At 27.2% G+C, this 25,962-nt stretch overlaps 3 protein-coding genes across 6 annotated transcripts; all 3 read right to left on the bottom strand.

The window, feature by feature from the left end:
- Positions 1–86: 86 nt before the first annotated feature.
- Positions 87–2,656, bottom strand: LOC111290805 (ubiquitin-conjugating enzyme E2 5-like). Its single transcript, XM_022882285.2, has 6 exons — positions 2,512–2,656; positions 2,318–2,397; positions 1,732–1,846; positions 1,533–1,585; positions 1,272–1,400; positions 87–429 (listed from the first exon to the last, which is right to left on the bottom strand). Exons 1-6 carry the CDS (start codon positions 2,562–2,564, stop codon positions 296–298), a joined length of 564 nt encoding a protein of 187 aa, XP_022738020.1. The 5' UTR covers positions 2,565–2,656; the 3' UTR covers positions 87–295.
- Positions 2,657–10,477: 7,821 nt separating this feature from the next.
- On the bottom strand, positions 10,478–13,717 carry LOC111290830 (AT-rich interactive domain-containing protein 2-like). Its single transcript, XM_022882320.2, has 2 exons — positions 12,176–13,717; positions 10,478–11,813 (listed from the first exon to the last, which is right to left on the bottom strand). Exons 1-2 carry the CDS (start codon positions 13,136–13,138, stop codon positions 10,911–10,913), a joined length of 1,866 nt encoding a protein of 621 aa, XP_022738055.2. The 5' UTR covers positions 13,139–13,717; the 3' UTR covers positions 10,478–10,910.
- Positions 13,718–21,847: 8,130 nt separating this feature from the next.
- LOC111290893 (putative E3 ubiquitin-protein ligase RHB1A) lies at positions 21,848–25,083 on the bottom strand. 4 transcript variants are annotated; one of them, XM_022882397.2, is made up of 5 exons: positions 24,770–25,083; positions 23,597–23,745; positions 22,547–22,982; positions 22,300–22,409; positions 21,848–22,206 (listed from the first exon to the last, which is right to left on the bottom strand). In XM_022882397.2, exons 2-5 carry the CDS (start codon positions 23,660–23,662, stop codon positions 22,177–22,179), a joined length of 642 nt encoding a protein of 213 aa, XP_022738132.1. In that variant the 5' UTR covers positions 23,663–23,745; positions 24,770–25,083; the 3' UTR covers positions 21,848–22,176. The 4 variants fall into 4 exon arrangements, with proteins under 4 accessions (XP_022738132.1, XP_022738133.1, XP_089623912.1 ...); XM_022882398.2 differs by having other exon boundaries at positions 23,597–23,725; positions 24,770–24,962; XM_089767786.1 differs by lacking the exon at positions 21,848–22,206 and having other exon boundaries at positions 22,231–22,409; positions 23,597–23,725; positions 24,770–24,910.
- Between the last annotated feature and the right edge of the window lie 879 nt (positions 25,084–25,962).

The following is a 25,962-nucleotide window of genomic DNA, read 5'->3' on the forward strand; positions in this document are numbered from 1 at the left end:
AATGCATTCTCCTGTGTGGACAAAGACACTCACACTTGTAAAGTCTAGTTGATGCGTGCACATGAGGAGGAGGAGGAGCAGGAGCATGAGAAAACTGTTTTTCAGTCTCAGCAATGGATGAATACTTGAAATATTAAACAACAGTAGATTAATTAACACAACATCAATGGAAAATAAAGACACAAAGGAGAAGGAAGTTTTCCATATGGCCCCAGTTTTGTCAAGTTCAAATTTTCCTGGACCTGAATATGATGTACAGCACAACAATTGTCTAGGGAATAGGCATATTGTGTGCCTAAGGATCAGCTTTTCCAGCAATTTCCTCGTCATCCGAGGCAGCATAGTCATCTTCACTTAGCTCTTCATCACTGGACTTCTCTTCAGGCGCTGCTCCGACATCTTCTGGCTTGGCATATTTCTCACAATATTCTGGGAAATGAAAAAAGTCATAACATTTCAATTATCGCATCCTTAAAACGACATGGAAAGAGACAAGCAATGCATGATGCCGCAGAAGTAAAATTGCAGACCACATTTTGGAAAGAACAATAATTGCAATGCCAGTAAACCTTGTAGCATCTTGTCAATGATGATAAAAGCACTTTGCCACAACTTGTTACTAGTAAGCTGAATTCATTAACCTATTTGAGAATATCTATATCTATATTAAAGAAGAACGGAGAAAGTAGGTGAAATGGAATGGCCACAACAAAGAGGTAAAGTGGGTCTATTGCCAGCTACTATTAATATTATTTTGACTGAAAATGGCCTACTTTTAAAGCTGCAATCTCTCCTTTCCCACTACAAACACACAAACTTCTGAACTCTAGCATACTCTCTAATCCCAAGCCAAAGAGTAGCGAAATTGCAAACAAATGACTGCCAATAACAATAGATAACAAGCTTCGGGTCCCTTTAAGTAGTGGAAAAACTGTTGGCAAGATCGCAATAGACCTCGTCAACTGCTTTCAGAAGCAATTCTTAAGGTTTAAGACCATTAATCAACTGAGTACAAATTAAGCAGGGTTAATAGTTGCATGCCACTTATAAAATAATTCGTACTCCCAACATCTGAGATTTATGACCTCATGTAATTTCTTTCAAAAACACAGGTGGTCAAGAAAATTCTTGTAAGCCTACTGCTGTCTGACTTCACTTATTTGGCTTTAGAGAAGCAAGAAATCCAAATAAATACCTTAACTTTTCAGCCGAGCATTCTTAAGAGAAAAAAATGGACAAATAAAATATAAAAAGTTATTCAGAAACGCTACCTTTCACTCTTTGTTCATAGGCTGTACGATCACGCATCATAATGGCTGCAGCTTCCCCATTCAATGGATCTGATGGATTGGGATACAAAAGAAGTTGAGGAAGAAACACTTCAAACACATTTACCAGATCTGAAATTGAACATAAGGGTGGAAAAAAAAAAGAAGTTAAATTGATTGTCAGGTTCCAAGTGGAATAACAGCAACTTTAAAACAAAAAAAAAAAAAAAAGAATGAGGAAAACAAAGAATGTGAGAGGTTTACCAAACATGGGACTCCAAGTCTGATTGATGACATCCAAACAAACTGAGCCAGACCTGAAACTCATATATAGTTCAAGTATATTTTAATTAATGATAATAAACCATTTACTCATTCTAAATTACCTCACACAAGTTAATACTACCGCTAAGACAAAGCTAAAACAGCCAAATTTAGAACTTTTTAACATCCACAAACCTACATTTCATCAACATTTGGGTGGTAGATCTTGTTTACAAAGCCAATTGAAGGAGATTTATAAGGATAAGCATCTGGGAGCTCCACCCTTATCTTCCACACACCACCATGATAAGGACCTGTCATACACCATATAAGATAATCTGTGAGAAAAAAAAAAAAAATATATATATATATATATATATATCCTTATTTGGCTCTAGACTAAAAATACCCAGAAGCAAAATCTATCAACAAAACCCACCCTCATTCAGAAAATTCAATGAACTAAACAAATAAATGAAAAGTGGCAGCTCAGGTATGAACAAATAAATTAAAATATCACTTTAGATTAATTGGCCAAAAAGTACAAATATATAGATAGATATTAATCTTCAAATATCAAGATCATCAAAAGAGAAAACCAATAGCAATCACCAAATGGTCAACATACTTCCAAGCAAAAAAAAAATCAACTTTTGAGAAGAATAAGAAAAACCCAGAAAGAAAAGATAAAAGAAAATTAAAATTTTCAGCAGAAGTAAAGAGATAGATCATAGAAATGAATTGAAGAAGAAGAAAGAAAGAAAGGTTAAAGAAATTATTTTTACTGTCTTTTGGTCCATTGAATTCAACATAAAATTCTTGCAAGCCATCATTGATCATCTCCACCTTGTAGTCACTCATCATCCTAGTAAAAATCAATCCAACAAATGACCAAAAAAAAAACCAATAAACAAAACCAAGGATAAAGATAAATATTGCGATTCGGGGAAAAAAATAAAAAACAAGAAAAAGCAATTACAGTTTCATCCAGTCCATTTCTCGGCGTTTGGTTGGAGAAGACATTTTTTTCATTTTTCTTTGGGATTCTCGAGGGAAGGAAAAAAAAAAAAAAGTGAAGAGAAGTGAGATTTCTTCACAAATAAAAGCAACCCAAAAAGTGGTTCGGACATCAAAGAGTGAATCCAGGAGTTTATATACATGTGTAGTCACGGCCGTAATTCTAATTTTAACTGCAGTAACTTTCTCATTTTTATTGCTGAAAGACAATAAACTTAGATTTGTAACCTTTACCCCATTTTTATCGATTTTGATTTCTAATGGTATGTTAGTATTTTTTATTTTTTATTTTTTGTAATTTTATTTTTCAATATCTAAATATAGGAAAGTGATTTACATTTAATCTAATAGGCATAATTAAGAACAAGATAAATGAGAAGTTTTTATTTGACATAATAAATTTAAAAAAAAAAAATCAGCCGGCCAACAATTATATGATTAGTAGGTAAAATATTAGATCTTTTATTTTATTGATTAAAATTTAATTCTTAATTGCTTTAAATATAAAATATAAAAAAAAAATCTAATCTATATAACATTAGTTAGTTGTTATTATTATAAGAGTTACGATCTGATGATTTTAAACTTTTAGAATTATACGCACTCAAAGACATGATATTTCGATTTCAAAATTATTCCTATGGAGATAGAATGAACATTAATCCGTGAATCAAATTTTTAATGATATTTTTTTCTGAAAATAACAATCGAAAAGATTGGGCAAAAGCAATGGCTTCCTGAATTCTTGATGTAATGGAAGAAATATGATGTTACGTTATGTTATTTATTTTGTTTTTTTACTTCCTCATTGGATTCAAATTTTCCTCCACAAAATCAAATTGCCTTTAATGCAAATCTTTGACAAATTCATTCTAGACGGAAAAAATAAAATATTAAAAAAACTTTTGAATTATTCTATTTCTTTTAAATAAATCATTATATTTTTATTATATTAAATAATTTTTTATTTTTTATTTATGTCAAAATACATTTTTATTTTAAATAAAATTAATGTAAGAGATTGATTTAGATATAAATAAAACATTATATTTTTGTTTGGATATAAATTATAATTTAATAACTTATTTATCTATAAATTAAAGATTAAAAATTTATTTGAATACAATAAAAATATAAAAAAAATTATCTAATTAAAGTGATAAAATTCATAAAATTTTTATAATTTTAGTCAAAAAAATTATTTTTTGAAAACCATTTTATTAGGGAAAAAAAAAAAAGGGAAATCCCCATTATTGCTTTCCTTCCCTGACACATAACACGGTATTGTTGCCAAAGCGTGAAGTAAACTGGGATGTGGACTTGAATTGAAACTAGCTTAGTGTATTCACATTTGCACCTTTAAAATTTTTTAACCTCATCCGTAGGCTACCACCTACCTGAATTGTCGGTATTTTCGTTACTTTTATTTGTTTGGTATGATAATTGGACCAATAATTGATACTTTTAAAATTCACTTATAATAATGGAAACTAATCTCAAATGGCATCATCATCATTTTTTTTTAATTTTAAATTTACCCTAAACTTCCAAAGTTTAATCTATTTAACTCGCCGACAACCTCTAAAAATCTATCTACTTAACTCATTCAAGAAAAATATTATATGTTTAAATCTTCTTAAATTCTTAACCCCTCAAAATCTATCCAGCATACATTTATTTATATAAAAGTTGATGCAACCTAAGAATAAATAAAAAATTATAAATATTAAAATTTAAATTTAAAATTTATTGAACATTATTTTTTAAAAATGATTATATAAAATATCTGAATTAAATTTTAAATTCAAATATTTAATAATAAACTAAAAATACTATTTTTTTTATGAGGATGTGTTTTTAAAATACAATGATATACTTTTTATTTATTATTATCATGGTTCCCTTCAATTTAATAAAGACAATATATTAAAAAAATCATATGCTATAAATCAAAATTAAAGATGTAAATAAATTAAATTACTTATTAGTTATATGAATTTTATTTTGTGAATATTTAAACTTAATTTATTCATTATCAAGCTCGAATTCATAAAACATAAATAACAAAAGAATCAAATTTAAAAATTTTATTATTCGGTTTTAAAAGTTTATAAGTCTTATTAAATTGAATTCAAATTGTTTAAATATAAAATTTTTATCTTATATTAAAATATAAATTTTAATCAAATTTAAATTATAAATTTTAAATTTTAAATTTTAAATATTCATATCAACTTAAATATCAACTTGAGTAATTTATACTCTTAATCAAAATATTACATAATAAAAAATAACAAAGATTTAGTAGAAGAAACGTACTAATAGTAATACTAGTCATAATTTGCTTTGCAAATTATTGAATAAAATTAAAATAAAATAAGAAAATAAGATGATAAAAAAAAAAAAAAAAGGTTATCGATTGGAGCACCAAGATTCAATATTTGTTGTACTTAAAAATTCTTTTTTATCCGTTGGTTGCTGTTTTGCCGCCACACAATTATTTTTAGTATTTCATTGTCGTATATTAAATAAGAGATTTGATGCTTGAGTGAGCATCGTCAGATTCATCTCCCCCTGATGCTTGAGTGAGCATCGTAAGATTCATGCATCGTCAGATTCATCCCCCCCTGATGCTTGAGTGAGCATCGTCAGATTCATCCCCTCCCGCACGCTATCTTCTTGTTATTTGTTCGAAGCTGGAAACACCGAAAGCTACCGACTGCCTACCATTGCCAGCTACAACCCCTCCCCCTTTTAATTATATTTGCTTCTTTCTTTCTTTTTCCTTTCCTTTTTGTTTCATTCACTCCGCACATTTGTGGTTGAAACCAACCAATTAATCATTCAAGTTCCGTAATTGACTTTCCTTTTGTTCTTACATAATTACCCCACCTACCCCACGTTTCTCAACTTCACTTTCCGATCAAATAAAAAAAAAATTTAACGTGTGATTTAACTCACTAAAATATTATTTTAGTAATGCTTAATGTCATTGCAAAATAATGATTTATTATTGTAAAAACTTTTTGGCAACGAGAAGAAAAGTTCCGTTGTTAAATGTATACGTAATAATTTTTATCTTATTAAAAGTTAATTTAAAAAATATTTATTACAACGATTTTTTGTTGTTAGTAAATAAATTATATTTAAAAAGCGACTCAATATAGTTGTCCAAGCTTTCTTTCAGAAATTACATATTTGTTACTAAAATTTTTACATGATAATATTATATTGATTGCTTGATTATTTTTGCAATACAATATTTTTTATTACAAATCGTTTTTGACAACAATTATTTGTTAAATAATTACAATAATCATTGCCAAAAGTTTCTACAAAATGCAATATTTTTTATTACAAATCGTCTTTGACAACGATTATTTGTTATTGCAATAATTACTTTAATAATTACAATAATCGTTGTCAAAAGTTCTTACAAACTATAATTTTATCGTTTCTAATTGTTTTTAGTAATCAATATTGTTGTTTCAAATAACCTTCCTACAAAAATGATAAATTATCAAAGAATCGATAGTTTAAATATTTATTATTAATAGAAATCAACATTCAATCTAAAAAAAAAAAAACGAATTCATTTAAAAGAAAATTAATATTAACATATTAAAATATATATTATTGTCATTTACAATACATTTATACTAAAATATATTATAATAATTAAAGTTCCTAAAGTAGTAAAATAAAAGAATTCTGAACGTAATCTCGCTCTACTGCAAGGAAACAATAATATTCCATAGTACAAGGAACTTGAAAGAATGAATATAAAACTCGGACTAAGGTTGATGAGATCTTTTGGATAATAGGAGAATTACTTGTAAAAAAGAGTAACCTGGAAGCCAAAAAGCAAGAGTCTTAGTAAGATAGAATTTTATATCCACAAGCATTGTAAATTGTCTAACAATATAAACCTGACATCTTTTGTAATGGAACATTGCTTTTAAGATTTGAATGTTTCAAACTAAGTTGTAAAATATTAAAGCGATGCAAGGAGACAAATAAAAGCCCACTAGTAAAATGAATAATCTAATGTGACAAAGGAACCAAACATGATGAAAAGGAATATAAGGACAAAGCAATTACAGTGACAATTTGGGAAATCATCAAAGTGCTTATTTCAATGTTGCTCTCTGGACATGGAAAGTTGTAGGCCTTTCAAACTAAGTTGAGAGTGGTGCAGGCGTGGAGGTGATAGTAAGTAGGGTTAGGGGCGCCGTCAGACGTAGGGTTATCATCGGATCAGGTTCGAGACGGATTTTACTTGTTTTGAGCTCGATTTGATTTTATGTTTTATTAAATTCGAACTCGATCTTATTTAAAATTTTTTTTATTTTTTTTATACTCAAACCCAACCTGACCCTGATACTATGTAAACCGTACCTGATTCGATTTGACTTGAAATTAATAAAATATTATTTTTTAAATATAAATATTTAAAAATATCAATATATAAATATATATAAATTAAATAATTAATAAAAAAATAATTTTTTATATAATATCGGATTGGATTTTAGGTAAATTCGAACCTGGCCCGACCACGATTGTTTTTTAATTTTACCCTACTCAAAACTTGAATTAAAAAAAAAAAATGATCCCATAAGGTTGGGTCGAGTTAAAACCCGTCGGAGATGGGTTAGATCGCCGTCCCTAGTTAGATAGCTTGGAGAGAAGGCGTCGGGGAGAGAAATGAGAAATGAGAAATGAGAAATGAGAAAGAAGGGATTAAGGTTTTATTAATTTATGAAGAGAAGTTGGTAAATATTATGAGTTTTTTTAATAATTTTTTAATTGATATTAAAAAATATATAAAAATAAATAATAATTTGATTAATTTCCATAAAAAATTCATTAATGTAATTTTTGGAAAAAAAAAAAAGTGTATTGGTATTGTTTGATACTCATAAAAATTTTAATTTTTTTCACGAGAAAATACTGACAAAATTTTGTCAAAAATTTTGATAGTAATACTCTCATTTCCACAAAATTAATCAAAATTTTCGTAAAAAATAGAGCACTAAAAGTAAATGATGTCAATTTTTGCCGACAAAAATAATTTCGTTGGTAGATTTCAACAAAATTACCGACAAAATTTGATTCATTAGTAATTGATTTAACTATTCTTGAGTTGAGATGGGTGGAATTAATATATGAAAAAGATAGATCAATTAGAGAGACGGATACATAACAGTGGAAATTAGAAAGAAATAAAATAAAGTTTTAGACAACAAAAGCCTTTCGAAGAAAAAGAAACAAAAACGCTGTAAATTGAGCTTATTTTGATTTGTTTGTTTTAATTTCTATTTTTTCTTCAAAGTTTTTTAAAATTTTTTTTGAGAAGTGATCAACTTACATAAAAAAAATTTTATATATTTTTTTAGTTTTTTATTTTAATAAATTCAAGAAATTAGGTTGATCCATTTTTTTCTTTTTCACTTGACTCTTTCATCCTTCAAATCTATTAAAATCCATTATTAAAAAAATTGTAAAACTTTTGAGTTTTACACAAGTGCAAGTTGATCTCTTCGCAATTTTAATATATCCTCTAAACTTTTAAACTTAACGTGAAACTATTTTTTTTCTCTCTATCTTAAGTTCTTAATTATATATGTTTGTCTATAAAAAATTATTTTTAAATTTTTGTATATGTTTCTATTATTTTCATTTTAATATTAACGGTATTTTTTTTCAAATAAAAAATAATATAGATTTTTTAACAATTATTTTTATCTATGTATAAAACATTCAAACATGTAATTATGCAGAATTAAATATCTAAACTTTACTTTCATCAAATATTTTATCTCATTTCATCCCACACGTTAATTCTACTAATGGTAAATTGGTGTGACAAAAAAAAAATTACGTGACACATTTATATTGGTAGTGTTTGTCACATTAATATTTTGACTACCAGTATTTGTTAATAAAACAAAATATTTAATAAAAATAAATTTAAATATTTAATCATGATTTTTTTAATAAATACTAATGCGTTAAAAATTGTATAAATAAAAAATTAAATTATGTATTAATGCTTTAAAAAGTGTGACAAGATATTAAGAGTATTTATAATTCGATTTTAATCGAATTAATTGACGGAATAAATTTAATTTTGTCACTGAATTAATTTTGATTAATTATCAAAAATAATTTTTAAAACAATTTTGATTTTATTTAATGTTATTAGAGTTTTCAACTTAATACTTTGATATTTAAATATTTTTGTTAGATGATTTTACTTAATTTATTTCATATATGAGAAAATAAAAATTTAAAATATAATTCAACTTAATGTATTTTATTATTCGATTAGCCAAAAAAATTAATCGAACCAACTAAATTAATTTTGATCAATTAATTTTTGAAGTTAAGAAATTCTGTTTAGTTAATGAAAAAATATAATATAATTCAATCTTAGATAATTTAATTCAAAATTAACTAAACTGATCAAATGAATACCTTTATATAGGATGAAAAATGAAAGATAATATGATATCCATGCTTGAAGTATGAGACAAATGTGTTAAGTATCGAACCTAAAACCAATTAAAAATTATATATTTATTATATTCAAAAATTAATTTCCTATAACGTTATATTCATGTTCAAAATTAAATATTTAATAGATGTGAAATCATACCATTTTAATATGCTCCCATCACGTTTAAACGAAGATAGAAGAAACCTATAATGTATCAGATTTGGAAAGCATAACTAACTCTGACACCATGAAACCTAACTCTGACTTTGATATTATATTAAGTATCTCACTTAAAACAAATAACATGCCTCTATTTTGAATACAAGATTACAGAAAATTATATATCAATTAAATATGAGATAATACCATTTTAATAGATTCACATCACGTGTAGAAAGATATGAAAAAAACTTGAATATAAGACTACAGAAATTAGATATTTATTAAATGTGAAATAACACCATTTTAATAGACTCTCATTTTGAATATAAGACTATAAAAAATTATATATTTATTAGATGTGTAATAACACTACTTCAACAGACATCCATCATTGTAGGCAAAAATAAAAAAAATCTATCAAATGACAGACTTAGAAAAAGTAATAGAAAAAAATTTTAACTCTGATATCATGTTAAGTATCCAACCTAAAACCAATTGACAGTAAGTATAAAAACTCAACCTAAATATAAGATTATAAAAAAAATCTATCACATGACAGACTTAGAAATATATTTATTAGATGTGCAATAACACCACTTCAACAGGCATCCATCATGTGTAAGTAAAAATAAAAAAAATTTATCACATGATAGACTTAGAAAAGGCAATAAAAAAAAATTATAACTTTGGTATCATGTTAAGCATCCAACCTAAAATCAATTGACAGTAAGTATAAAAACTCAACCTAAATATAAGATTATAAAAAATTAGATATTTATTAGATATGAGATAATACCACTTTAACAAAATGCACTTTTATCCTTGTAAGATTCAATCATGATAAAAAGAGTAGTAGAAAAAACCAATATATATATATATATATATATATATGATATATATATATATATATATCATAATATTCATAGTGGGAACGGAATAAGGCTTCTCACTTCTGCAACAGAAGTTTTTATCTGATGATACACAAATGAACTTCCATATGACAAGCCATCAACAGGTATGCTTTTCAGTAAAAACAAAAATTCTTTATAATGATCAATAATAAAGATTGAATCAATGAAAAATATCTGAGTGAAATGTGCTAAAAGTTGCATAAAAGTCATCAGAAGTTGGCTTTTAGACATTATTCTGCAAGAAAATTCGGGAGAAGAATCTGTTTATGGTGACTTTCTATCAAACCTGCAGGCAAATTAAACATAAAAAGATGGCAGCATTGGCGAGAAAAGAGAACCGCCCAAACACAACCTTGACATACAAATGAATGAATTCATTAGGGCAAATGTATAAATCATTTAAGAGAAAAATGAAAGTTAAAACTTAGAATTGAAGAAGCGGAAGCTGCATCTTTTGTCTCCCACTTCCATCTTCCCCTGTCCAAAGTTGTTACTTAAGAATATAACAGTATTCACAGATGCAAAAGCAAAGTATAAAGCTATCCTAAAACAGGTATTGTACACCAGCACATTTTCTTTTACCAGAGCCAAGGAACCAAGCAAGGTCCAAATTCCACCCAGGCACATTTGAAAACTGTATCATCAGTGTCATTAACCTATCCCATGGAGATTTTGAGGTAACTGAGTGATGCTGTATGGTAAGTTGCAAAGAAACAGAAAAAAAGAGAAGGTTCAACTATTGGTTCAAACAGTGGCGCCAGATCTAATCAACATGATAAGTCTTCATCAGTATTCATCTGATTCCCAGTCAATGCACTGATTATTTTGAGAACATGTCAACATATTTGAGCCAGGAATCTTAAGGGCATCGCTTCCGAAACTGTCACTTATGCATCCAAACTCAGATTCATCATCATCACTATCAATGCTTTTAGGAGTGACACGGTTCTGATAACTTCTACGCCTGATAAGAAAGACATTGAAGTAATAGCTTACCAAGTCTCGCCTAGTCTTCCAGGGAAAAAACTTGAATGCATTAGGCCAGAATTCATTTAAAGATGGTGGTTCTAATTGTACCATATACTTGAATCTCTTTTCTTCTTCAGCCGTCCAGCGAAGTGAGACTTCCTCACCCATCCCATCAAATCTCCAACGGTAGAACACTGAACCTAGTTCAAGCTTTAATTTCATCCTCTTCTCAGCAGTGTGAAGTCTAATACATTCAACAGAGCCTGGAATCTGACAGCCACATGAATATGGTCTTCCCCTACCAATTGGATCTGTTACAGCTAAGGAATCATGTTCTCTACCTTTTAAGGGCCATTCCCGTGTGCCTAGCCATTTAGAGTCAGTATCAGAAACCATACCAGTCCATTCAGGGACTTCAGCTTGATAAAGGGGACCCACAGACACTTGTCTTCTAAAAGAATCATCCCCAGATGGCCCTGCAGTTGTACTCATATCTAAGGAGGATAAGCCAACAGCTACAAGGGATTGCTCCTTAGGACCATATTCAGATTGTGCCTTGTGGAGACACATCAAGTTGTTCTCTAAGGCTGAACCAGCACAGCAACAAGAGCACGAACAAGATTTCGATGTAGGAAGTCTCTCATTGCATCTTAACCTATGTGTAAAAGGGTGACTAAGAAAGTCATCCTCATACATGGATGGATGCATCTTTTGATTATTCTGCCAATTACACAACAATATGTCTTTAATATTGACAACTAACCGAATTCCACATGCAAACTAGTATGAGAGCATAAAATCCACATTACAAACTTCTTCCAGGATAACTTAAGTTTTCATATATTGAGAATTCATTTACTTTGCAGATTCTGATCTCAAAAACTCCTTTCTAAAGCACTGATTAATGTTTCAAACAGCTAAGTAAGGTTTATACCATCCAAGTTGGTCTAATGATGCTCTAGCAAAATTTTATAATGAAAATTTAAAACTTGCGAACATGAAATTTCAAAATCTTTCAACTACATAGTCAATTAATATTATTTTATTCCACAACTTGAATTAACTGACGATATTAATTTTACCTGAAAGAAAGCCTTTTCAATGTTTGAATGATCATCCCTTTTCTGCCTTAAAGCTTCACGTGCCCTGATGGCTTGTATCCAGAATTCATTGCCTCCATGGTCTTTCCACTTAGATGGGTCCAATATTGCCCCAACTGAAGGATCATCAGGGCATTTTGCAACCTGGATTACCCAATTCAGCATACCTAATAAAGATTTTCTTTTTCTCTTCCGAGTGCTATATTCTTTCCTAGCAACCGGTGAATCCAGCACTAAGAGATCATTTCTACATAATTTTTCGTCATCATCACCAAACAGTTTCTCGACACCATTGTGCAATCTACACCTATCGTTGGCATCTGAAATTTTCAATCCATTATGAGTATCCTTACCAATGAACTTGTCATGTTTTATATATTCCGATAGAGCCACTCTGTTTACCACCACTTTTTGATCAACCCCATTTGTAAACAAACCTCTAAATTCTTCCTCTTGCTCCAATGACAAGAACCCAAAATTTCCACCACATTTACCCTCCCCATGTCTATCTCCAAAACCATTCCTCAACCATTTTTCCAGCTCATGCAGATACTTGGCATATATCAATTTAACTGAAGCTGAAACGTCAAGATCCAACCCTAATTCTTTCACTACAGAAGCCCATAACCCTTTTTTCGACACGAACTCATACCCTCCAATCTCCCTAACTACAAGGAAAAGCTTGAGCAAATCTGGTGATTGCCCATCATTTCCAAGCATTGCTGGAATAGGCCTAACAAAACCCTTACCAGCAACCTCTTTCAGATAACCAGAAAGAACCAGATCAAACAAGCATCTTAGTCTATCCTTGTAATCCCCAAACTTTTCAACACTATCCCCTGCTACAGGACCAACATCTAGGTGACAACCATTACTTTGACACTTATTTACAAGTCCTACAGAATCTAAAGCAGACCCATTTGTTAAAATTGACCATCCTGCCATTAAAGTTACAAATTTTCCCTTTCTTTTCAATCTTACAATCAAAAGCGGTTCTTTTTTATGGGTGAGAAAGGATTAATACAAATAACAAAATACAAACAAAAGAAAATTGAAATATCAAGTGGGCATAAGGAAGATCCTCTGCTCCTTTTGTCTCCAAAGTTATTACCTCATATTTTGTTGGGTATTTGGTTTTGTTGATTGTATTTGCTTTCAAGCCGCCCAATAAAATCTACAAGTTGTAGAGAAAGGAAAAAAAAAAAAAAAAAAACAAAACAAAGAGAGTGAAGACAACTAGATTAAGCTTGTTCTGTTTTGGGATTTTTGAAAAATGATCAGTGGGTATTTGGAAAAAAAAAAAAAAGAGAGAGAGAAAGAGGGGGCAATTAAAGATTAGCAAAACTATGATTTCAAGAACAAAGAAGAAGATTCCAAATGGACTTTGAAGCAAATCAATCCAAAAAAATTCAATCTTTTATTTTTCGCTTTGAATCTCTTTTTGATAATAACAGGGTTAGCGGATGTAGGTTTTTTTTTTGGTGAATTTTTACAACAAAATAGGTGATTACTATCAATGATATTAGAACATAAAATTTATTACCTTTAATTATATATTTTTCATTTTTACTAATATTTATATTACTAGTTTTTATAAGTTCACAATGTTAAAATTGTAGTATGAATTATTTTTAGGACATTTTTCTACCATTAATTATAACATAAAAATAAATTTCATCTATTTATATAATTGATAGAAATGATTAAATAAAATTAAAATGATACTAATAATAATTTAATTTATTTATAAAATATTAAACTCGTCATCAATATTTAATTTTTAATAATTTTAAATATAAAAATACAATAGATTTATAAAATTTGTTAAATAGATAGAGTATATGAAACTTTAAATAATTTAAATATGTTTTAAGATTTCACTCTCTCAGTTACAACAAAAATGTTGTATATAAACATATTATTTTGGATTAATTTTCAAATTTTATTAATCTACCAATTTTGATTTTTTTTATTAGTAATTATTATTCGGTTATTTTCGTAAAAACTCCACAACCTCGACATGAGAAATTTTGTTTACATTTTATCGTATTTTTAGAAAAATATTCATATTTATTAGAAGCATTGAGAATTGGAAATTGAATCACGTGGATGCGATTGTAAAAGTAATTATTATCTTTTATTTTTCACTTCCTTTCTTAAAAAGCTTTACTTTTGATTTATTTATTTATTTATTTTAATTTAACTTTACCAATCATAAAATATAAAAAATAATGAAGACCTTAAGAGCTTCAAGAATATATTGAATGTCAATTGTAAAAAGTCATAATTATCTTTTTGACTCTTTATCATTATTTTAATTTTTAAGGGTCTGATTTAGATGATTTTAATAAAATTAAAAATAATAATAATAATATTTATTATAATAATAAAATTAAATATTGTAGAGGTGTAACTAAAATTAATTTGTGATATATATATATATATATATATATTTGAATGTAAAAGTAATGACAACAGTAAGATAAATAAATTGTAATAAAAAATAATTATTAAAAATATTAGAGTAAAAATTATATTAATACAGACTTTAAATTATTTAATATTTTTAAATTTAATAAATTATTAAAAATTTTAAAATATTTTAAATAAATTAATAGTTTTGCTAATAAAAATTAAAAATAAAAAAGTAGTTAAAAATAATAAAAATTTATTATATTAAATTAATAAAATTATTTTATAAATTTTAAATAAAAATCAAAATAAAAACGTTAAATTATAAAAATATTATTATCTTTGTAATATAATACAAATGTAAAGGGTAAAAAAATTAAAAAATCCAAAGTTGATAGTTATTCTCTCCACTAGACCGTCATCAACACATTCAGTTGAACCGTCGTCATATCTCCCAAATGAATTTTCAATAGCTTTTAAGGATGCATGCAATTGGCACTCATCATGAATGCAATTGCGTCAAAATTGAGCCTAAGACGATATTTCATTGAAACAATTAATAATTTTTTTATAAAATAAAGTTATAAATGTGGTTTTCTAACAAGTTAACAAAAAACAATTATTATAATACAATAATCTCGTTTGTAATTGAGATAACTGTTAGAAAAATTTAATCATGAAACTAATTAAATTTGTCAAAAATTAATTAATCACGAAAACTAAAATTTAATCACCTTATCAACCACACTATTTTTTTTTTATTTTATAATTAAAATTATGGATTCAAAAACAAAGAAGAAGATTCCAAATGGACTTTGAAGCAAACCAATCCCAAAAAAATTTCAATCTTTTATTTTCGGCTTTGAATCCCATTTTTTTAATAACAGGGTTAGTAGATGTAGATTGTTTTGGTAAATTTTGACCCAAAAAAAAAAAGGTGATTCGAAACAATCAATTATATTAGAACTTAAAATTTATTGCCACTAATTATATATTTTTCCTTTTTAGTAATATTTATATTATTATTAGTAGTTATTAAAAGTTTATAGTACTAAAATAGTCTTATAAATTATTTTTAGGACATTTTCTTACCATTGATTATAACATAAAAATAAATTTCATCTATTTATACCATTTGATACAAATGATTAAATAAAATTAAAATGTAATAAATAATTATTTGATTTGTTTATAGAATATTAACTTTTTTATTTTAGTGATTAATAGTTGATTTTTTATAATTTTAAATATTAAAGAAATTTAAAATCTAATAGATTGATAAAATTTGTTAAATAGATAAATTCCATAAAATTTTAAATAATTTAAACATGTTTAAGATTTCATTTACAACAAAAATTTTGTATATAAGCATCTTATTTTAGATTAATTTTCAAATTTTATTAATCTACCAATTTTGGTTTTTTATAATAGTAACTATCTCATTTTTATATTAGTAATTTTCAAATAAATACTTTTTATTTATTTTTATTTTATTTTATTTAACTTTACCAATCATAAAATATAGAAAACAAATTATTAAGACTTCAAGAGCTTCAAGAATAGGTTGAATGAAAATTACATAAAGTCAACATAATTTGGCTCTTCATCATTATTTTAACTTTTAAAAATCTAATAGATAGTAAGATTAATTCCAATAAAATTAAAAATAAAAATAAAAATAATATTAATTATTATAACGGTGATATTAGATATTATAACGAAGAGATTAAAACCAATAATGATGGAAACATCCCAAAAATGGTCTAGAAATCGCCTAGAGGAGGTTGGAAAGGGTTGAATGGGGCTATGAAGAAAAAGCTATGTTTTGATGAACAGATAACATATTTTATTACAGGAAGTTGGGTGACATAGAGACATTTTTTGTATTGCTCTCACACTTATTGCCATAGCCTGGCCATGGTCTGGCCTAACTGGTTTTCCATTTCCAAAAGAAAAAAGTTGGAGAATTTGGCATCAAAGTTTGTGAGTGCTCTGCTGGGATTTCACATTTCCTTTTAACAAACTTAGAGAAATGCTTTATTCTTTTTCTTTTATTGGAAAATACTATATTCTAAATTTAAACAGTTAAGAAAATTATCTTTCTTTATATAATATAAATTCATTTAATATTTAGTTATACTCTGCAGAATCTGAGTGTATATTGTTCTCTACTAAGATTGGAATATACAGCATTAATATGCCTCTAATTAGTAGTATGGGAGAAACTTTCAACTCTAAATATAATCTCAAATTAAAAGGTTGTCGGTGTTGAGCTGTCTTGATGAATGCCAAAACCTGAAATTACAGGGTAGAAGGTCAGTTAGTAGCAAATGTTCAAAGTTTTTTTCGATATTTGTATTTTAACGTTCAAGTTAGTGCTCCACAAGAAAATGGAAAAGAAACAAATGAAAAGAAGATATGAAAAGTTGAATGATTCGACTGTAAAAAAAATTATCATTTTTTATTTTTATTTTTTTATTAAAAAACTTTACTTCTTATTTATTTATTTTTATGATAATATTTATGTTTTTATAAATACTTCTTATGTATTTATTTTATTTAATTTAACTTTAACGATTATAAAATATAAAAAACAAATTATTAAGACTTTAAGAGCTTTTAGAGTATGTTAAATGTCAATATGAATTATTTTTTGGCTCTTAATCATTGTTTTAACTTTAAAGTCATTATTTCATTGGAAAAAAAAATTTATAAAAGAAAGTTATAAATGTGGTTTTCTAACAAGTATGCATATATATATATATGTATATTAAAATACAATAATTTTGTTTATAATTGAGATAATCGTAAATAGATCTAATCATGAAAACTAATTAACATTGTCAAAAATTAATGTTAATTACGAAAATTAAAAATTAATCAGCCTATCAACTACACTATTTTTATTTTATAATTAAAATTATAAAAAATTAAAAAATTTAATGCTTTATGACATAATTTAATGAATAAAATTCATTTGCCTTTCATGACAACCCGTCATATAAATGCTGCATATAGGCTTTGTCCTCATCATGCCACGTGTCATAATCTTATTCGTCCTATTTGGCATTTACCATATCATTTACCAGGTGTCACCATATCATTGGTCCTTTCTATTTTTTTGGTTTTTTTTTGTTTCTTTGATATTTTTTTGTTTCTTTTCTTTTTTTTAATTAATAAAATTTTAAAAATTATAAAAATATATATATATATATATTTGTAAATTTTGTATTTTTATATGTGGAACCTATTATATTAAACTTTTTTTTTTTACGCTTTTTGGTTTCTCTTATTTAAAATGAAAAAATGTCGTTAAGATTTTTTTTAATTCTTTTTTAGCACACTTGAATAGTATGCTTTCTTTGATTATTGCATGTCATTTTTTTATGTTTTACTTTTTTATTTGTTTATTCTTTTTAAAAATTATTTAATAAATACTTTTAAAAATGATAAAACTATATATATATATATATATATATTTTGTTTAGACTTGCATATATCAAATTTTTTTATTATAATTATGAAAATATTTTTTATATTATATTTGACTAAAATTCCTATAATACTCTTTAACTATAATTATAAAAATATCCTTTCAATTACTTCATATAATACTTTTTCCAACATAATTATGAAAATATATTTCATATTATTATTGGCTAAAATTATTAAAATATCATTTAAGAATAATTACAAAAATATCTTTTTAATTATAATTACTTATTAAATTTCAATATTCATACAATATGAAATCAATCATTTTTTAAATGATTGTAATGTTTTTTCAATTACTTAGACAATTGAATTACATACATTTAAATTTATTATATTGCCTTTTTCTTATGATTAACTATAATTATTATAATATCTCTTTTAACATAATTACTATAATGCCCCCTCTTAACATAATTGGCCAAAGTTTCTATAATACTCCTATAACCATAGTTACAAAAATACCATCCAACCATCATTTGTCAAAATTATTATAATACCCTTCTATCACAATTACAAAAATACCTCTTATATTATATTTATCAAAATTATTATAATATCTTTTATCATAATTATGAAAATACCCTATTACAATAATTACCAAAATAACTTTCATATTATAATTAGCTAAAATTATTATAAATTCTTCTAATTATAATTACAAAAAACCTCTTTTGATTGCTTCATATAATGTCTATTCTATCATAATTACGAAAATACCTTCATATCATAATTGACTTAGCTTAAAGTACTATAATACCATTTAAGCATAATTACGAAAATCCCTTTTTGATTTTTTCATAATTCCTCGTTAAATTTTAACATTCGTATAATAATTAAAAGTTAATACCATTAGAAATAACCATAATATTTTTTTAATTATTTGATAATTGAATTACATGCATGCAAGTTGACCGTAATGCCCATTTTTTACGAGTAACTAAAATTACTATAATACTCTTACAATCATAATTATGAAATGTTTTTCTACCATCATATGTCAAAATTACTATAATATGCCTATTCTACCATAATTATGCAAATACCCTGCATATTATAATTTACCAAATTTTTTATAATATCCTCTAATCAGAATTACGAGCATACCCTCTTACATAATTACAAAAAATACCTTTCGTATTCTAATGGTTCAAATTACTATAATACTAACTACAAAAAATACCTTTTTGATTGTTTTATATAATGCCTTTTATACCATAATTACAATATATCTCTCATATTATAATTGATTAAAATTATTATAATACCTCATAAACATAATTATGAAAATACCATTTTGATTGCTTCATAATTACTCATTAAATTTTAACATTCAAAAAATAATATGAAATTAATTCCATTATAAATGATTATGATACATTTTTAATTATTTGACAGTTGAATTACTTGCATCAAAATTAATTGTAATACCCTTTTTTCTATGATTAACTAAAATTACAATAATGATTTTTTAACATAATTACTAAAATACCCTTATTACTATAATTACCCAAAGTTAATATTATATCCATACAATCATAATTACAAAAGTCAGTTCCTACCATTATATGGAAAAATTACAATTATGCCTCTTATACCATAATTACGAAAATATCATCATATTATAATTTGTCAAAATAACTATAATATTTTCTAATCATAATTACGAATATACCACTCATTATAATTAGTTAAAATTACAATAACACCTTATAACCATAATTACAAAAAATAAAATAAAAATTTTTGATTGCTTCATATAATGTCTCTCCTACTAGAATTACAAAAATATTCATCATATTATAATTGACGAAATAACTATAATACCCTTTAAGCATAATTATGAAAATACTTTTTGAATACTTCATAATTACTCATTAAATTTAAACACTCATATAATAATATGAAATTAATCCCTTTAGAAATGATCATGATCCTTTTTAATTACTAGACAATTAAATTATATGCATCCAAATTAACTCTAACGCTTTTATTTTTATGATTAACTAAAATTATTATAATACCCCTCTTAACATAATTATTAAAATACTCATTTTACCATAATTGTCTAAAATTACTATAATATCCCACAATCATAATAACGAAAATGCTTTCATACCATCATATGTCAAATTTACAATTATGTCTTTCTCACCATACTTATGAAAATACTTATCATATTATAATTGACCAAAATTACTATATAAACTCTTTAAGCATAATTACAAAAATAATCATTTGATTGCTTAATAATTATACATTAAATTTTAACATTAATAGAATTATATAAAAGTGATTCACATAGAAATGATCGTAATGTTCATTTAATTGTTGAACAATTGAATGACGCGCATCAAAATCAATTATAATGTCCCTCATTCTATGTTGACTAAAATTACTATAATACATTTTTAAAAATAATTACTAAAATGCATTTTTTTACCATGTTTAGCTGAAGTTATTATAATACATTTACAATCATAATTATAAAAATACCCTCCTATCATCATAGATCAAAATTACTATAATATCTTTCTTATCATATTAAAATTATTGGTTGATTTTCCCTTAAAAAATTAAGTTGAACATATGATATTAGTAGGCTTTGATTCCTTAGATAAATGAATTTAAATTTAATAATTGATCAATACTGATAATAAGTACATATTGTATCAATAGTTTGAATTTCCATATATATATATATTATTGTGTGTTGAGTTAATTTATATAATTTTTTAAAAATAATCTCTCTTATTTAAAATAAAAGCCACCGACACTCGATCAATTACGATTGAGTGACATAATTTGAGCATTAATTTTTTTTAATTTTTTTCAAAAGATTATATTTTGCAAAAAAAAAAAAGAAAACCAACAAAATACTAAAAAAATTATATAATTTATATTTCATCAAAATTAAAAAATTTGTAATCGCCACGTAATTTTTCTAGTCATGGTATTAAAAGTAAAATATCTCTGACGATAATGAACTATAACAAGTAAAAATAAAGTCCTGTAAATCATGGTTAGTTGCCAAGTGAAAATGAAATGTAATTTAATTAATCAACCATCGGAAATAGCCACCGAGTTTCATACCCTTAGGCGCATAAGAGGAAAAAGTGATAATGAAAAATAAGAGCAACGATCAAACTTTGATGTGAAAATTATACTTTTATTATATACATGAATCATTTAATATACAAAATGCCTATTCAGTTTATCCCTTCTGCATTTTTTTTTTTTTTTTAAAAAAAGGGAAATTCTTTACACAAATAAGATTCTCATCATTCTAAGGAATTCATAAACTCATAACAAAAGCACATCCACCACCATCAAACAATTTCACGTAACCATACAAGCCATTAACAGAAGAAATCCAATGAAAGGAGGGAAACATCTGTTTGAAAGATCTGAGTTTGCAGGTTCATGGAATATATATATATATATATATATATATATATGTATATATGTATGTATGTATGTATGTATGTATGTATGTATGTATGTATGTATGTATGTATGTATGTATGTATGTATGTATGTATGTATGCGAGAAGAAAGAGTTAACGTGCAGCTTTGGGGAAGGTTTTCTGGACAAAGAAGGCACAAGAAATCAGCATGACAGCATCGTATTCCCTCCTTTACGCAACTTCGGGCACTCATCTAATGCTGAAGGTAGAGAAACTATGACATCACATGCTCATCTAAACATTTTAGGGGAATGCATAGTCCATTAAACATTAACCTCTGAAATGGTATCAAACCTGTTTCTGTCTAGTTTTTACTGTATATTTTTCTCCTTTCTTTTCATCTATTCATTTTCAAATATTTCAAGGTTCAAGGGATGAAAGTACAAAGACACTATGCTCACAAATGGGCATGACTCTCTTATAAAATCAAGCAGAAAAAGGAAATGAAGAAACAGAAATCCACCAAACTATTGCCAAATTTGCAGCAGCCACGAAATATATGACAACGAATGAGGGAAAAGGTAAAAAACTGAAATGTTGATGTGTGGTAAGTTGTAACCTTTGCAACAAACTTAATTTCAAGCAGCTAAAGCTCAGTCCACCACCAGGAACCTAATCAGTGGCTAGGTCGAATATCATTTCCTGCAACATAAGAGACTTAGATTGTTATTTCCATAGGTTACATAGAATAATTCCTTTTGACTTATAACAGACGAAAATAGTTTTGAGACAAACCTTATCACACACAGGACATGTGTCACTTCTTTCCATCCATTCAAGAATACATGCAAGGTGAAAATGATGCTCACATTTTGTGATAATTTTAGGATTTTCAGCATCATACTCTGCAGGAAAGGACAGAAAAAGGGTCTATCAACAACCTTTCTACTTGAAAGTTGAAATACGGCTTAGCAGAAAAAATGCAACACCTATTAGGCAGTGGGGGGAGAAAAAGTTCAAAAATGGCAAGGGGAAGACATACCTTCCAAACAGGTGGGACAAACATCCACCTCCTCCTCCTTTGTAGACACAATCGGTTCAACTAGTTTTGAAAGTTCAACTTCTAGCCCCTTTGGTGACTCAATTTCGGTATTGGACTCCACTTTGTAGACCAATTCCTTTATGTCCCCAGATTTTATAGAAGTCTCTAGGGTATTGACAGCAACTGTTTCTTGACTTGAATCGACATTTGTTGTTTGCACTGCTTCATTGCTCTTACTGTTATGAATTCCTTGGGCCACTGAAGGAGTTTGAGGAGGTCCTAAAACTGCATCGAACGGCATTGGAGCAGGAGGAGGTCTATAAGCATCAGGAACAGATACCACCAGATTTGTGTCAACCAGGAGCCCCGTTGAGAGGGCAGAGGCAGCACCACTGTGAGAAGATAAAGGTACATGCTCATCTGACGCTCTTGGGTACTGTTAAAAGAAAGAAGTTCAACCCAAATGAAGATAACAAAAATGCATTAAATATGATAAACAATTAGTTCAATTTACCTGGATAAGTATTTAAGTAATCCATTTTCTAATAAATAATAAGTATGAGAATGGACAGGTCAACAAGAAATTTTGAATATTCATTTTCTGTTTTCAGGTTGTTCTACAGTTTAACTCTGACCCATTTTAGTATCAAGTGTAGGTGGGCAGAAATCATGATTCATGAGCAACTTAGTAATGGTGATTAGAGAATTAACAATTGGAAACATTATAATCGGTTACATGCAGTAAAAATAAAGGGGTTCCAGCATTTCAGCGAATTTAAGACATTTTTATCCTCTAAGTGCACTAGAGAGTTCAGTGTAACTTATTTTTTAGTCACATCATGCATCCACCCCTGAAATTTTGCAGTGTGGCACCTAATAAAATATAAACAGACAGTACTCTACACTGAACTTGAGATCAGTTGACACCGAATTCAAAACATACGAAGTCAATTGCAACATGAGAAGTGAGGATGAGAAGATTAGGCTGATAAAACTAAAAGAAAAAAAATACAGAAAAACATTTCCATGGAGGAAGAAAATGATACTAACGTAAAAATATGATGGTGCACTATTTATTTCAACTCGTCCAGAAGAGCAACAGCAGCAACCTCCCATTCCTTTTACTTATGTCCACTGCCCATATAACACTACTGGTTCTTGGTATATTACAATCCCACACTACCACAATGTGAGAAAATCTGTTATAAGAAAAAGACTAAAATCACTCTTGAAGATATAAACAGCATAATATACCATCCAGTTAACTCTGTAAATTATATACATGCCAAATGCCGCATGACAATGTGAAATATATTGTAAATAGAAAGTTCCATAAAAATAACCAACAGCACAATGTTCTTGGAGCAAAAGTAAAACCCAACAGAAAGTAACAAAATTATGTAGCTTCTAGCATACACCTTTCATCAACATACAAATAGATGATAAGAAACATGAATAAGACCCTAAAAGAAAGCCAACATGGCAGGTATTCTACTCATTGTAGCACATACTACAAAATTTTCTATGTTCTGAACAACAAGTAGTAACGGAATTATAGATGTAAAACCAAAAACAACATCCATTACTGATTGTCAAACACGAACCAAGTTTAGAAACCTACTCAATTCAATTTTCCTGCTATTCCATACCAAGAACTTCAACATAAATTCATCCAAATAGACGAATAAAGTAAACAGAAAACTAAACAAGATTCTGATAACTGGAAAGATAAAATGCCCAAGTTTCCACTCCTCGAGTAATCACGGTTGGTGGTCTTAGAACTTCTTATCAAAGCACACTTTTTTTGACAAACTACAATTAACCCATGTGCTGAAACAACAGTAATAACAATTAAAACAGGTAAATTCAATAAGAAATCAACCAAGACTGAGTTGCCTTAAGTTACTCTTCATCAACTACCAATACATCAGACTTCTATCGGATAACCAACTAGCATGGAAATAGCTAAAAATGATAAATGTAATAATAGAAAGGAATAAATAAGAAATAAAATAAAGAAAATCAAAAGCTATAGCTAAAGGACTAAATTTCATAAGGATGGGAAAAACCCAGTAAAAGTTATCAATAATTCAACAATTTAAGAGCTAATAAGAAAAAAAATTAATCAACTTATGCTTAGTAAAACCCTAGAGAAACCATAATTTGATTAATACATAGAGAGCTAAATTCCAAAAAAAAAAGTTGAATAGGGTATGAAATTACCTGCTGATTGAAACTTCGATTGGAAATGAATTCAAGAATTCCAAGTGAAAATTCAATAATAAGAAAAATAAAAAAAGAGAATTACGCTTTTTTTTTTTTTCAGTGTAATTTGTTATGCTTCTTTTTGCGTGGGAGATCAGGTTTCCCTAAGAGAGGAAGACTCCATGAAAACTGAATTGTGTTTTTGGGATTCTTTCCACGCGCCAACCTCTCCAGTTTTTCTACGCGCCATATTAAAAATGGAAAAAACATTGAAAATTGATGAGATAAGCATGACTTTACTCTTTTGATTTGATCCTTCCCTTTCCAAAAGCAAAATTGAAAAGTCTTTTCGACTTTTTGTATTTTGCAGATGGACATCTAGCCATGCTACTAGCGATTGGAATTTCTGTAAGTGTTAAAACAGAGCTGGGCTGATGGAAACTTGGGTTTCATAATTGGGCTTTTCTTATTTCTAATGGCCTTTTTTGGATTAGGTTCGTTTCATGATTGGCTCTCTGTTACGACCAAAAAAAATGGGGAAGATTTATTTTGATGGGGATGGCCTAAAATTCAATGCTAACAAAGACAACTAGTGAGGGAGATTACCTTCTGACAAAATACAACAGACGTTGACCTTCGTTAAGCAAGAAAACACAATTGCGTTAAAGTCAAACAAATTATTTAAAATTTATATAATTACTTTTAAAATATAATATTCTATATGCTTAACGTTTAAATCTGAACACCTAAAAACTTTTAAATATTTTAAGGTTAATTAGATGTGGTCCATCAATTTACGGTCAAAATAATATCTAAATTTAAATATATGATGAATTTAAAAACTATAATTAACAGAAGATTTTAAGATTGAAATGAAATCCCTTTTACATGAGATTTACAAGGCAAAAACAAGGAAAATGACGCCCATATTGGAAAGAGAAACGGCCTAACTTAATTCCTTCCCGTCAAAGATGTTAGGCATAGGTATGAAATATCGCAGAATAACGTCGTGGTTATCCAGTCATAATGATACATAGAGAACAAATGTAACTCAACTCACACGGCACCATGCTGTCAAAACATTCATCGAAATGAATTTCTATGCTCCAAATTCTTTATATAGTTTGCATGTCTATTCCCTTTTATCTTTTAAGCATCGTCTTAAGACACAGACCTTATTTTTATTAGTCAATCGCTCATTGCCAGAAACA

Source organism: Durio zibethinus, chromosome 11 (genome assembly GCF_047325235.1).
Source record: "Durio zibethinus cultivar Kanyao isolate XHJ-2024 chromosome 11, ASM4732523v1, whole genome shotgun sequence".
NCBI classification, from domain to species: Eukaryota; Viridiplantae; Streptophyta; class Magnoliopsida; order Malvales; family Malvaceae; genus Durio; species Durio zibethinus.

Excerpts from the sequence above, each read along its gene's own strand:
- LOC111290805 (XM_022882285.2), bottom strand. The coding sequence starts at position 2,564 with ATGAAAAAAATGTCTTCTCCAACCAAACGCCGAGAAATGGACTGGATG. Across the intron at positions 2,398-2,511 it reads GAAATGGACTGGATGAAACT|GATGATGAGTGACTACAAGG; the intron begins GTAATTGCTTTT and ends GATTTTTACTAG. Across the intron at positions 1,586-1,731 it reads CACCCAAATGTTGATGAAAT|GTCTGGCTCAGTTTGTTTGG; the intron begins GTAGGTTTGTGG and ends TATGAGTTTCAG.
- LOC111290830 (XM_022882320.2), bottom strand. The coding sequence starts at position 13,138 with ATGGCAGGATGGTCAATTTTAACAAATGGGTCTGCTTTAGATTCTGTA. Across the intron at positions 11,814-12,175 it reads TTGAAAAGGCTTTCTTTCAG|AATAATCAAAAGATGCATCC; the intron begins GTAAAATTAATA and ends TGTAATTGGCAG.
- LOC111290893 (XM_089767786.1), bottom strand. The coding sequence starts at position 23,662 with ATGGGAGGTTGCTGCTGTTGCTCTTCTGGACGAGTTGAAATAAATAGT. Across the intron at positions 22,983-23,596 it reads GTGCACCATCATATTTTTAC|TACCCAAGAGCGTCAGATGA; the intron begins GTTAGTATCATT and ends TTCTTTTAACAG. Across the intron at positions 22,410-22,546 it reads TTGTCCCACCTGTTTGGAAG|AGTATGATGCTGAAAATCCT; the intron begins GTATGTCTTCCC and ends CCTTTCCTGCAG.